Source organism: Pseudophryne corroboree, chromosome 1 (assembly GCF_028390025.1).
Source record: "Pseudophryne corroboree isolate aPseCor3 chromosome 1, aPseCor3.hap2, whole genome shotgun sequence".
NCBI classification, from domain to species: Eukaryota; Metazoa; Chordata; class Amphibia; order Anura; family Myobatrachidae; genus Pseudophryne; species Pseudophryne corroboree.
This window is the reverse complement of record NC_086444.1, coordinates 67030023-67044883: the sequence shown is the minus strand read 5'-3', so window position 1 is coordinate 67044883 and position 14861 is coordinate 67030023. Positions and strand designations below refer to the sequence as shown.

The 14861-nt window shown below is 49.1% G+C and overlaps 1 protein-coding gene across 4 annotated transcripts in view; it reads left to right on the top strand.

Moving 5' to 3' along the window:
* The first annotated feature begins 584 nt into the window (after positions 1 to 584).
* LOC135055819 (acyl-coenzyme A amino acid N-acyltransferase 2-like) overlaps positions 585 to 14861 on the top strand; it is a 44699-nt gene continuing 30422 nt past the window's right edge. The window contains exon 1 of one of the 4 annotated variants that reach the window (XM_063960322.1): positions 585 to 762. Coding sequence is in view for 2 of the 4 variants with exons in the window: in XM_063960303.1 (XP_063816373.1) it covers positions 1860 to 1901 (42 nt within the window). In the remaining 2 variants the exon portion in view is untranslated. Of the gene's footprint in view, positions 763 to 1666; positions 1902 to 5353; positions 5535 to 14861 lie in introns of those variants that run through there. The other 3 variants (XM_063960303.1, XM_063960312.1, XM_063960329.1) reach the window with 3 other exon arrangements.

Genomic DNA, 14861 nt, shown 5'->3' with positions numbered 1-14861 from the left:
GACCCAAACTCCCACTCTTCAAAGTATGAGCTGATTGTCTGGAGCAACATTTATCATACGTAACACATTTTAAACAGCTAAAACGTGTAGATAAATGAGCCCCTAGATTTTCTATCACTGAGATACGCAGCAGTAGAAAATAAACGCTATTACACCCACATAATAAAATAGATCCCCATAAATAGGCTTGCCATACTAACCCTTTACACTGGGACACTCATGAAATATACAGGATCTGTGGCTAGCTGACTTCAAGCCTGCATTTCACCTGGTTTTATGCAGCTGGAGAACCTGTATAATTTGAGTGTCCCGATATAAAGGGATAGTATGGTAAGTCTACCCATAATAAACTACTAAACAGACAGTGCGGTGTACAGATCTGCATATGGTTAATAAAAGGACCCTTTAATAATGTACAATCTGCTGACTAAAGATCTAACTGCAGTAAACACGGTATTTCCCAAGTTGCTCTTTGCCTCAAATGAACTTTAGTATTACTAAACATTACATAAACCCTCCCCTCTGATTTCATTTGTCTCCCTCTGTATTTGCAGCCCTGCCTCTTCCGCACTTTGCTTCATTATCTTCTGCACTGTGTGAGCCTTCCCTCCTCCCTGTTATGCTGACAGTGAGCAGCTGAGCACTCCCCGGCAGCTCTGGATTCAGCTGTAGGGAGCTGCCTGCTGTGTATTTCATTTGTAAGCCGATCGCTACATAAACTGCACTGCAGGAATATTACGTCTGAATCCAGAACATTGCAAGGTCAGGAGTGGTTTTCATTATTAACCCATAATGCATTTACAACAGTGACTGTGCATACCTCCCAACATCTGGAGGCTTGGGAGAGCGATTCTATAAGCGGCTAAGCTGTGCAGCGCCGAACAGGTGGTGTAGCCTAATGTAAAGGGGGCGTGGCTTCACGGGAATGACACGATTGTGAGCCACGCCTCCCATCTCTGTCACAGTGGGGGTATGGCCAACGTTCTGTGAGCTCCTGGCCATGTCCCCAATCCCTCTGCCTCACTGGAGTAGATGCTATGCGCACGTACAACTGCTCTGCTCTGAACTGAGCCTCCCAACTTTCTTTTAGAATACTAGCCTCTGAGGCAAATAGGGATACTTTGGTTTACTCCCTATTTAGGCATAGGGGGATATCCCATTAGCTCTGATCATTTCAGAGCTATTGAATTCTGCTCCCGCCTATTCAATTGCGGGCCATTTTCACCCGTTTTTAAGGCATTTTCGTGGAATGGCACTGGTGAAAAATGCCTCAAAATCAGCAAAAATGGCCTGTGTTTTCATTAGAAAACATGTGGATTCACTGATCCACATGTTTTCTGCCCCTGCCGCATTTCTTTGCCTAAGTAAAAAAACGGCCCTGCAATTGAATAGGGTAAGTCCCTATTTGCACTAAAAATAGCGAAAAGTACAGTTTTTTCACCTAGGTGAAAAAAACTGTATTAACTGAATACCCCCCCCCCCCATAGACTCTAGAGCAGATATGTGACTTACTGTCCTTAGCATTTTTCTTTGAATTGTGCTCTGCATCAACTTTATTTGGGGATTTGTCTCCACTTACATGGAATAATTGCTTGGACATATTTCTGCCGTGCTTGGGCAATACCAAAGATTTCACATGATTGCTTAAATGTAAGTAAAAATCTCTGTCGGCAGCCCGGGCCCACTGAGACTTGCCGGGCCCTAAGTGACCACTACTGCATTCAGGCACGAATAGATGCAAGCTGTTTGGGCCCGACGTGCATGAAAATCCCATTTGAATACCACCCAACCACTTCAGACAGGAGATCAGGCACAACAAAACAGTTGAACCGCCCCCATTGGGTCCAATTCTGAGTTGGATGCAGATGTGTAGTGTGGTCCATGGCACACAGATCAAGCAGGTGTGTAGGTAACCCAAACTCCCACTCTTCAAAGTATATCTGGGGAGATGGTGCAAACTTTATACCCTTGCTTCTAGCATCTACCGACTCTGACATCTTTCTTCCTTGTATCTGATGAGGTAGTCATGGCCCTCATCTGTTTCTCACCCCCCTCCACCTCCCCACTTGATCCTATCCCCTCCCACTTCCTCCGCTACCTCTCTCCTTCTGCCTGTTCCCATCTTGCTGATCTTCAAAATCTCTCCATCTCATCAGGCACTGTCCCCTCCACCTTCAAGCATGCTCGTCTCCCCTATTCTTAAAAGACTTAACTTTGATCCAACCACTCTCTCCAACTACCGACCCATCTCTCTCCTCCCTTTTGCCTCCAAATTTGTTGACCATATAGTCTACAACCGCCTCACTGTCTTTCTTTCCTCCAACTCATTGCTTGACCCATTCCAGTCTAGTTTCCATCCTCTCCACTCCACTAAAACTGCCCTCACGAAAGTCTGCAATGACCTCCTTGCTGCTAAATCCAAGGACCAATACTCTCTGCTTATTCTCCTTGACTTCTGTGCTGCATTTGACACTGTGGACCACCCTCTCCTCCTGCAAATTCTTTACTCCCTTGGTCTGCGTGATACTGCCCTCCCCTGGCTGTCCTCCTACCTTTCTAACCATTCCTCCTCTATGTTCTCTCATGGCTCCACCCCCCCCCCCACCACCACTTCCTCTACCAGTAGGTGTCCCCGAAGGTTCTTTTCTTGGGCCTCTCCTTTTCTCTATCTACACATCCTCTTTAGGATAGCGCATTATCTCTTTTGACTTACAATATCATCTCTACGCTGATGATACTCAAATCTACCTTTCCTTCCCTGACCTCTCCCCCATTCTCCTCACTTGGATCTCCAACTGTCTCTCTGCTGTCTCTTCCTGGATGTCCCAGTGCTTTCTTAAACTTAACATGTCTAAGACTGGGCGGATCATCTTCCCACCCTCCCACATAACCTCACCTCCCACAATTTCCTTATCTATTGATGGTACTACTATCTCCTCTAGACCCCAAGTGCGCTGTCTTGGAGTAATCCTTGACTCCTCCCTCTCCTTCAAACCACACATTCAGTACCTCCCACAAACCTGCCATTTCCTTCTCAAAAACCTTTCTTACCCAGGATGCTACTAAGACCCTTACCCACTCACTGGTCATCTCCAGATTCGACTACTGTAAACTCCTCCTTTTTGGCCTCCCTGACATATACCTCTCTCCACTCCAATTCATCCTCAATGCTGCTGCCCGTCTCACCTTCCTCACCAAATGTACCACATACACCTCCCCTCTCTTACAAGCCATTCACTGGCTCCCCTTCCCATTCAGAATCCAATTCTAGCTTCTCACACTCACTTTCAAAGCACCCACCCACTCCTCTCCCTTTTACATCTCTGACTTCATCTCTCTCTATACTCCCACCCATCCTCTTCCCTCTACTAATGCATGCCAACCTTTCCTGCCAACTGATTACTTTCTCCCACTCCTACCTACAAGATTTTGCATGGAATTCTCTACCTCTCCCCATCCGACTCTCCACCTCTCTACAAAACTTCAAATGGTCTTTCAAGACCCACTTCTTCACCAAACCCAGACGTCTCTGCTCCAAGCCCTCTTGTACACGCTCACGTTCTACCCCTTCTGTGTCACCCAGGTCTGTTAGCCCTTCACCTTTTAGATTATAAGCTTGCAAGAGCAGGGCCTTCTTCCCTCATGTGCCTTTCCTTCTCTTACTTACACTATCTTTTACTAAATAATCCCATTGATGGCACCTAACCCCTGGTTTTCTGTATATATCTTGTACTTGTCCTATATTGTCTCAAACTGTAAGTGCTATTTTCTTGTTTTGCTCATTTGTTTATGTACTCTGTAATGGGCGCTGCAGATCCCTTGTGACGCCATATAAATAAATATTTTTTTTTTTTTAATTAATAATAAAGGGCAATACCATTTAATTGTTACAGGAATTGGCACACATACATATCCACTTTATTAAAAATATATTATTGTGTCAAAATCACACATTCCAAACAGCTGTGTGCATTAGGGGATAGGATTTATCTCACCATGTACCACCATTATATATGTAATATACAGTTGCAGTGACATGTACAGTAAATGGCTAGCTAGATGAAAGCTTTGGGTCCGCAACTTCTCACCTTACACATTGTAAATCACCCTATGTAGCAAATCTGTGCCCACAGACATTCTTCTGGAATATTAGGCGCTGAGGCAAATCGGGAAACTTTGATTTACTCTCTAATTATGCATAGACTCTACAGGAGATATGTGATTTACTTAGCGTTATTGTTTGAATTGTGTTCTGCTTGGACATATTTCTGCCATACTTGGGTGATTTAGACAACACCAAAGATTTCACATGATTCCTTTGTATCTGAGACAATTACATCTCAGATGTTCCCCACAGACTGCTGATACCCACTCTCTATGTAGATACAGTAAGTAGCGGGATCAACGTCTGCCATTCATAATTCAATATGTTTTTACCTTACTATTGTTAGATTCGGATTTTTGTAATCTTGACTTTTTGCTACAGTTTTTGTAGTAACTTTCATTTGGGCCGGGTGAGTGCTCCAATTAAGGGATTGCTTTTCTCTTTCTACATGTTCTGAATCCTACTATCTCTTATGGAGAGAACTCACGCTTTTGAATAAAGGATGTAGTTAAACACCAGCTCCTCTCTGATACCTACAGCATGGCCGGATTAACAATGGGGCGGATGCAGACCCTCCAACATGACCCGCCCCACTAGGTACAAAATGCTCTGTTTCTGGACTTCCCTCTTAATTTATGATTGCCATCACCTGTGTTGAACTAGTTAAATGATAAGAAAGCTGTTTCTTCACAGGTGATGGCAATAATAAATTAAGAGGGAAGTCCAGAAACAGAGCATTTTGTACCTAGTGGGGCGGGTCATGCTGGAGGGTATGCGGATGGAGCTGCAGCTCCAAGCCCCCCATTGAAAATAGGCCCACAGACCTCCCTGCAGTGCGGGTGTAGCCAGTGCTGACAGGAAAAAAAAACATTTCCTGTCAGCACATACAGCAGATCCCTCACCTCCGGCTGCACATTCATCCCCACCCCAAACTGGGACTGGGTAACCTGTGCCCTGACCTCTTCGTGTTGCAAGGGGGCGGGGCTTCAGACGGGCACGGGGGCGGAGCCTCGGAAATAGCTCCGAGACAGCAGCCTCCTGTCAAGACCCTTCCCCTCTTGCATGAGGCATGTTATTGTTGGGAAGCTGCAGCAGGAAAGGTAAGCTGCAGCAAAAGCATTGATGTTTTGATGGGAGGGGGGCGGGGCTTCGGACGGGCATGGGGGCGGAGCCTCGGAGATAGCTCCGAGGCTCCGCCCTCGTGTCCGTCCGAAGCCCCGCTCCCTTGTCCATCAAAACATAAATGCTTTTGCTGCAGCTTACCTTTCCTGCTTCAGCTTCCCAACAATAACATGCCTCATGCAAGAGGGGAAGGGTCTTGACAGGAGGCTGCTGTCTTCTAGGAGAGCTGGGTCCCTGGATGTCAGAGCTGAGAGGGCATGCAAAACCATGTGAGTAACAGCCCACACCAGACCCTGAGGTCTCCTATGTAAGTGGTGTCTATGTCAGTAAGTTTTGAGGGGTGTGTGTGTGTGTCACTGAGTAAGTAGTGTCTGTCAGTAAGTAGTGTCAGTAGGTTTTGCGTTGTGTATGTGTCAGTAAGTAGTGTCAGTAAGTTTTGTATTGTGTCTGTGGCAGTAAGTTTTGGATTGTGTGTGTGTGTCAGTAAGTAGTGTCTGTCAGTAAGTGGTGTCTGTGTAAGTTTTGTGTTGTGCCGTGTGTGTCAGTATGTTTTGCGTTGTGTGTGTGTGTCAGTCAGTCCTGCAAGTGTGGCGGTACGCTCCGGTACGGCGTACCATTAAGAATGTGTCCGCCAGTATGCCATACCCCCGCCACACTGTAAAACACCACCACCAAGCTCTTAGATCTTGCTCGGAGGCGCCGCCAGCACCTTCTTCCTTTTCCAGGAAAAGGACTGCTGCGAGCATGAAAGTGATGTCATCACCCTCCCGCACCTGGCAGACTGGCAGAGAAAAAGTGACGGTGGGGTGCCGGGTCAGCGGTGTGTGGGTGGTATTCAGTATACCAGTTGTTGGGATCCCGGCGCACAGTATACCGGCGCCGGAATCCCGACAACCGGCATACCGACACCTTTTCTCCCTCTTGGGGGTCCACGACCCCCCTGGAGGGAGGATAGCGTGGCGCTTACGCACGCCACCGTGCCCGCAGCATGGCGAGCGCAGCGAGCCCTCAAGGGGCTCATTTGCGCTCGCCCTGCTGTCGGGAAGCCGGCGGTCGGGATCCCGGCGCCGGTATGCTGGCCGCCGGGGACCCGGCCGCCGGCAACTCTTACTACAGCCCGGTGAGTAACTCTAATGATCGGGACCCCTCCTCACAAGTACAATGAGGCGACACTCCCGAGTTTTGCTGGTGCAGTAAGATTTATTGATCCAGAATCTTACTTAATAAATGTTACTGCACCAGCAAGACTCGGGAGTGCTGCCTCATTGTACTCTGTCCACAGCTTGAAAAACCGAAGGAGGGAACTGGAGCAAATATTCACATTTTCTCTGACGTCCTAAGTGGATGCTGGGGACTCCGTCAGGACCATGGGGATTAGCGGCTCCGCAGGAGACAGGGCACAAAAGTAAAAGCTTTAGGATCAGGTGGTGTGCACTGGCTCCTCCCCCTATGACCCTCCTCCAAGCCTCAGTTAGATTTTTGTGCCCGGCCGAGAAGGGTGCAATCTAGGTGGCTCTCCTAAAGAGCTGCTTAGAGTAAAAGTTTTGTTAGGTTTTTTATTTTCAGTGAGTCCTGCTGGCAACAGGCTCACTGCTACGAGGGACTTAGGGGAGAAGAAGTGAACTCACCTGCGTGCAGGATGGATTGGCTTCTTAGGCTACTGGACACCATTAGCTCCAGAGGGATCGAACACAGGCCCAGCCATGGAGTCCGGTCCCAGAGCCGCGCCGCCGACCCCCTTGCAGATGCCGAAGAGTGAAGAGGTCCAGAAACCGGCTGCAGAAGACTTTTCAGTCTTCATGAGGTAGCGCACAGCACTGCAGCTGTGCGCCATTGTTGTCAGCACACTTCACACCAGCGGTCACTGAGGGTGCAGGGCGCTGGGGGGGGGCACCCTGGGCAGCAATGAAATACCTATACTGGCTAAAAGATACATCACATATAGCCCCTGGGGCTATATGGATGTATTTAACCCCTGCCAGGTCTCAGACAAACGGGAGAAGAAGCCCGCCGAAAAAGGGGCGGAGCCTATTCTCCTCAGCACACAGCGCCATTTTCCCTCACAGAAATGCTGGTGGGACGGCTCCCAGGCTCTCCCCTGCACTGCACTACAGAAACAGGGTTAAAACAGAGAGGGGGGGCACTTATTTGGCGATATGATTATATATATTAAGATGCTATAAGGGAAAAACACTTATAAAAGGTTGTCCCTGTATAATTATAGCGTTTTGGTGTGTGCTGGCAAACTCTCCCTCTGTCTCCCCAAAGGGCTAGTGGGGTCCTGTCCTCTATCAGAGCATTCCCTGTGTGTGTGCTGTGTGTCGGTACGTGTGTGTCGACATGTATGAGGACGATGTTGGTGAGGAGGCGGAGCAATTGCCTGTAATGGTGATGTCACTCTCTAGGGAGTCGACACCGGAATGGATGGCTTATTTAGGGAATTACGTGATAATGTCAACACGCTGCAAGGTCGGTTGACGACATGAGACGGCCGGCAAACCAATTAGTACCTGTCCAGGCGTCTCAAACACCGTCAGGGGCTTTAAAACGCCCATTTACCTCAGTCGGTCGACACAGACACGGACACTGACTCCAGTGTCGACGGTGAAGAAACAAACGTATTTTCCATTTGGGCCACACGTTACATGTTAAGGGCAATGAAGGAGGTGTTACATATTTCTGATACTACAAGTACCACAAAAGAGGGTATTATGTGGGGTGTGAAAAAACTACCTGTAGTTTTTCCTGAATCAGATAAATTAAATGAAGTGTGTGATGATGCGTGGGTTTTCCCCGATAGAAAATTATTGGCGTTATACCCTTTCCCGCCAGAAGTTAGGGCGCGTTGGGAAACACCCCTTAGGGTGGATAAGGCGCTCACACGCTTATCAAAACAAGTGGCGTTACCGTCTCCAGATACGGCCGCCCTCAAGGAGCCAGCTGATAGGAGGCTGGAAAATATCCTAAAAAGTATATACACACATACTGGTGTTATACTGCGACCAGCGATCGCCTCAGCCTGGATGTGCAGCGCTGGGGTGGCTTGGTCGGATTCCCTGACTGAAAATATTGATACCCTTGACAGGGACAGTATTTTATTGACTATAGAGCATTTAAAGGATGCATTTCTATATATGCGAGATGCACAGAGGGATATTTGCACTCTGGCATCAAGAGTAAGTGCGATGTCCATATCTGCCAGAAGATGTTTATGGACACGACAGTGGTCAGGTGATGCAGATTCCAAACGGCACATGGAAGTATTGCCGTATAAAGGGGAGGAGTTATTTGGGGTCGGTCCATCGGACCTGGTGGCCACGGCAACAGCTGGAAAATCCACCTTTTTTACCCCAAGTCACATCTCAGCAGAAAAAGACACCGTCTTTTCAGCCTCAGTCCTTTCGTCCCCATAAGGGCAAGCAGGCAAAAGGCCAGTCATATCTGCCCAGGGATAGAGGAAAGGGAAGAAGACTGCAGCAGGCAGCCCATTCCCAGGAACAGAAGCCCTCCACCGCTTTTGCCAAGTCCTCAGCATGACGCTGGGGCCGTACAAGCGGACTCAGCTGCGGTGGGGGGTCGTCTCAAGAGTTTCAGCGCGCAGTGGGCTCACTCGCAAGTGGACCCCTGGATCCTACAAGTAGTATCCCAGGGGTACAGATTGGAAGTTCGAGACGTCTCCCCCTCGCAGGTTCCTGAAGTCTGCTTTACCAACGTCTCCCTCCGACAGGGAGGCAGTATTGGAAACAATTCACAAGCTGTATTCCCAGCAGGTGATAATCAAAGTACCCCTCCTACAACAAGGAAAGGGGTATTATTCCACACTATATTGTGGTACTGAAGCCAGACGGCTCGGTGAGACCTATTCTAAATCTGAAATATTTGAACACTTACATACAAAGGTTCAAATCAAGATGGAGTCACTCAGAGCAGTGATAGCGAACCAGGAAGAAGGGGACTATATGGTGTCCCTGGACATCAAGGATGCTTACCTCCATGTCCCAATTTGCCCTTCTCACCAAGGGTACCTCAGGTTCGTGGTACAAAACTGTCACTATCAGTTTCAGACGCTGCCGTTTGGATTGTCCACGGCACCCCGGGTCTTTACCAAGGTAATGGCCGAAATGATGATTCTTCTTCAAAGAAAAGGCGTCTTAATTATCCCTTACTTGGACGATCTCCTGATACGGGCAAGGTCCAGAGAACAGTTGGAGGTCGGAGTAGCACTATCTCAAGTAGTTCTACGACAGCACGGGTGGATTCTAAATATTCCAAAATCGCAGCTGTCTCCGACGACACGTCTGCTGTTCCTAGGGATGATTCTGGACACAGTCCAGAAAAAGGTGTTTCTCCCGGAGGAGAAAGCCAGGGAGTTATCCGAGCTAGCCAGGAACGTCCTAAAACCAGGAAAAGTGTCAGTGCATCATTGCACAAGGGTCCTGGGAAAAATGGTGGCTTCTTACGAAGCGATTCCATTCGGCAGATTTCACGCAAGAACTTTTCAGTGGGATCTGCTGGAAAAATGGTCCGGATCGCATCTTCAGATGCATCAGCGGATAACCCTGTCTCCAAGGACAAGGGTGTCTCTTCTGTGGTGGCTGCAGAGTGCTCATCTACTAAAGGGCCACAGATTCGGCATTCAGGACTGGGTCCTGGTGACCACGGATGCCAGCCTGAACGGCTGGGGAGCAGTCACACAAGGAAAAAATTTCCAGGGAGTGTGATCAAGTCTGGAGACTTCTCTCCACATAAATATACTGGAGCTAAGAGCAATTTACAATGCTCTAAGCTTAGCAAGACCTCTGCTTCAAGGTCAGCCGGTATTGATCCAGTGGGACAACATCACGGCAGTCGCCCACGTAAACAGACTGGGCGGCACAAGAAGCAGGAGGGCAATGGCAGAAACTGCAAGGATTCTTCGCTGGGCGGAAAATCATGTGTTAGCACTGTCAGCAGTGTTCATTCCGGGAGTGGACAACTGGGAAGCAGACTTCCTCAGCACGACCTCCACCCGGGAGAGTGGGGACTTCATCGGGAAGTCTTCCACATGATTGTGAACCGTTGGGAAAGACCAAAGGTGGACATGATGGCGTCCCGCCTGAACAAAAAACTGGACAGGTATTGCGCCAGGTCAAGAGACCCTCAGGCAATAGCTGTGGACGTTCTGGTAACACCGTGGGTGTACCAGTCGGTGTATGTGTTCCCTCCTCTGCTTCTCATACCTAAGGTACTGAGAATTATAAGACGTAGAGGAGTAAGAACTATACTCGTGGCTCCGGATTGGCCAAGAAGGACTTGGTACCCGGAACTTCAAGAGATGCTCACAGAGGACTCATGGCCTCTGCCGCTAAGAAGGGACTTGCTTCAGCAAGTACCATGTCTGTTCCAAGACTTACCGCGGCTGCGTTTGACGGCATGGCGGTTGAACGCCGGATCCTAAGGGAAAAAGGCATTCCGGAAGAGGTCATTCCTACCCTGGTCAAAGCCAGGAAGGAGGTGACCGCACAACATTATCACCACATGTGGCAAAAATATGTTACGTGGTGTGAGGCCAGGAAGGCCCCACGAAGAAATTTCAACTCGGTCGATTCCTGCATTTCCTGCAAACAGGAGTGTCTATGGGCCTCAAATTGGGGTCCATTAAGGTTCAAATTTCGGCCCTGTCGATTTTCTTCCAGAAAGAATTGGCTTCAGTTCCTGAAGTCCAGAAGTTTGTCAAGGGAGTACTGCATATACAACCCCCTTTTGTGCCTCCAGTGGCACTGTGGGATCTCAACGTAGTTCTGGGATTCCTCAAATCACATTGGTTTAAACCGCTCAAATCTGTGGATTTGAAATATTTCACATGGAAAGTGACCATGATGTTGGCCCTGGCCTCGGCCAGGCGAGTGTCAGAATTGGCGGCTTTGTCTCACAAAAGCCCATATCTGATTGTCCATTCGGACAGGGCAGAGCTGCGGACTCGTCCCCAGTTTCTCCCTAAGGTGGTGTCAGCGTTTCACCTGAACCAGCTTATTGTGGTACCTGCGGCTACTAGGGACTTGGAGGACTCCAAGTTGCTAGATGTTGTCAGGGCCCTGAAAATATAGGTTTCCCGGACGGCTGGAGTCAGGAAAACTGACTTGCTGTTATCCTGTATGCACCCAACAAACTGGGTGCTCTTGCTTCTAAGCAGACGATTGCTAGTTGGATGTGTAGTACAATTCAGCTTGCACATTCTGTGGCAGGCCTGCCACAGCCAAAATATGTAAATGCCCATTCCACAAGGAAGGTGGGCTCATCTTGGGCGGCTGCCCGAGGGGTCTCGGCTTTACAACTTTGCCGAGCTGCTACTTGGTCAGGGGCACACCCTGGCTGAGGAGGACCTGGAGTTCTCTCACTCGGTGCTGCAGAGTCATCCGCACTCTCCCGCCCGTTTGGGAGCTTTGGTATAATCCCCATGGTCCTGACGGAGTCCCCAGCATCCACTTAGGACGTCAGAGAAAATAAGAATTTACTTACCGATAATTCTATTTCTCGTAGTCCGTAGTGGATGCTGGGCGCCCATCCCAAGTGCGGATTGTCTGCAATACTTGTACATAGTTATTGTTACAAAAATCGGGTTATTATTGTTGTGAGCCATCTTTTCAGAGGCTCCGCTGTTATCATGCTGTTAACTGGGTTCAGATCACAGGTTGTACAGTGTGATTGGTGTGGCTGGTATGAGTCTTACCCGGGATTCAAAATCCTTCCTTATTGTGTACGCTCGTCCGGGCACAGTATCCTAACTGAGGCTTGGAGGAGGGTCATAGGGGGAGGAGCCAGTGCACACCACCTGATCCTAAAGCTTTTACTTTTGTGCCCTGTCTCCTGCGGAGCCGCTAATCCCCATGGTCCTGACGGAGTCCCCAGCATCCACTACGGACTACGAGAAATAGAATTATCGGTAAGTAAATTCTTATTATAACAGGATGAGTGCTGGGTACACATCTTATATATAATATTTTTTCTCTGACGTCCTAGTGGATGCTGGGAACTCCGTAAGGACCATGGGGAATAGCGGCTCCGCAGGAGACTGGGCACAAAAGTAAAGCTTTAGGACTACCTGGTGTGCACTGGCTCCTCCCCCTATGACCCTCCTCCAAGCCTCAGTTAGATTTTTGTGCCCGGCCGAGAAGGGTGCACACTAGGGGCTCTCCTGAGCTTCTTAGTGAAAGTTTAGTTTTAGGTTTTTTATTTTCAGTGAGACCTGCTGGCAACAGGCTCACTGCATCGAGGGACTAAGGGGAGAAGAAGCGAACCTGCCTGCTTGCAGCCAGCTTGGGCTTCTTAGGCTACTGGACACCATTAGCTCCAGAGGGACCGAACACAGGCCCAGCCTCGGAGCTCGGTCCCAGAGCCGCGCCGCCGGCCCCCTTACAGAGCCAGAAGCAAGAAGAGGTCCGGAAAAATCGGCGGCAGAAGACATCAGTCTTCAACAAGGTAGCGCACAGCACTGCAGCTGTGCGCCATTGTTACTCAGGCACACTTCACACTTCGGTCACTGAGGGTGCAGGGCGCTAGGGGGGGGCGCCCTGAGCAGCAATGTAAACACCTTGGCTGGCATAAATACACCACATATAACCCCCAGGGCTATATGGATGTATTCTAACCCCTGCCAGAACTCACCAAAAAGCGGGAGAAAAGGCCGCCGAGAAGGGGGCGGAGCCTATCTCCTCAGCACACGGGCGCCATTTTCCATCACAGCTCCGCTGGAAGGACGTCTCCCTGACTCTCCCCTGCAGTCCTGCACTACAGAAAAGGGTAAAAAAGAGAGGGGGGCACTAATTTGGCGCAGTTTTAATACTAACAGCAGCTATAAAGGGAAAAGCACATTTTATAGTGGTATTCCTGTCTATATATAGCGCTCTGGTGTGTGCTGGCATACTCTCCCTCTGTCTCCCCAAAGGGCTAGTGGGGTCCTGTCCTCTATCAGAGCATTCCCTGTGTGTGTGCGGTGTGTTGGTACGATTGTGTCGACATGTTTGAGGAGGAAAATGAGATGGAGGCGGAGCAATTGCCTATTATAGAGTTGTCACCCCCTAGGGAGTCGACACCTGAGTGGATGAGCTTATGGAAGGAATTGCGTGACAGTGTCAGCTCTTTACGACAGACAGTTGACGACATGAGACAGCCGACTACTCAGCTTGTGCCTGTCCAGGGGTCTCAAACGCCATCAGGGGCTTTAAAACGCCCGTTACCTCAAATGGCAGACACAGACACGGATACTGACTCCAGTGTCGATGATGAGGAGACAAACGTGACTTCCACTAGGGCCACACGTTACATGATTGAAGCAATGAAAAATGTATTGCATATCTCTGATAATACAAGTACCACTAAAAAGGGTATTATGTTTGGTGAGAAAAAACTGCCTGTAGTTTTTCCTGTATCCGAGGAATTAAATGAAGTGTGTGATGAGGCGTGGGTTTCCCCCGATAAAAAACTGATAATTCCTAAAAGGTTATTGGCATCGTACCCTTTCCCGCCAGAGGATAGGGCACGTTGGGAAACACCCCCTAGGGTGGATAAAGCGCTCACACGCTTGTCTAAACAGGTAGCACTACCCTCTCCTGATACGGCCGCCCTAAAGGAACCTGCCGATAGAAAGCTGGAGAATATCCTAAAATGTATATACACTCACACGGGTGTTATACTGCGACCAGCAATCGCCTCAGCCTGGATGTGCAGTGCGGGCCTGGCGTGGTCGGATTCCCTGACTGAAAATATTGATACCCTAGATAGGGACAGTATATTACTGACTATAGAGCATTTGAAGGATGCATTTCTATATATGCGTGATGCACAGAGGGATATTTGCCGACTGGCATCAAGAGTTAGCGCGCTGTCCATTTCTGCAAGAAGAGGTTTATGGATGCGGCAGTGGTCAGGTGATGCGGATTCTAAAAGGCACATGGAAGTATTGCCTTATAAGGGGGAGGAGTTATTTGGGGTAGGTCTATCAGACCTGGTAGCCACGGCAACTGCTGGAAAATCCACATTTTTACCCCAGGTAGCTTCTCAACCTAAGAAGACGCCGTATTATCAGGCGCAGTCCTTTCGGCCCCATAAGGGCAAGCGGGCAAAAGGCGCCTCATTTCTGCCCCGTGGCAGAGGGAGAGGAAAAAGGCTGCAGCAAACAGCCAGTTCCCAGGAACAAAAGCCCTCTCCCGCCTCCGCAAAGTCCTCAGCATGACGCTGGGGCTTTACAAGCGGACTCAGGCACGGTGGGGGCCCGTCTCAAGAAGTTCAGTGCGCAGTGGGCCCACTCGCAAGTGGACCCCTGGATCCTTCAGGTGGTATCTCAGGGGTACAAATTGGAATTCGAGACGTCTCCCCCTCGCCGTTTTCTAAAGTCTGCTTTACCGACGTCTCCCTCAGACAGGGAGGCAGTATTGGAAGCCATTCACAAGCTGTATTCCCAGCAGGTGATAATCAAGGTACCCCTCCTACAACAGGGAAAGGGGTACTATTCCACACTATTTGTGGTACCGAAGCCGGACGGCTCGGTGAGACCAATTTTAAACCTAAAATCCTTGAACACTTACATACAAAGGTTCAAATTCAAGATGGAGTCACTCAGAGCAGTGATTGCAAACCTGGAAGAAGGGGACTATAT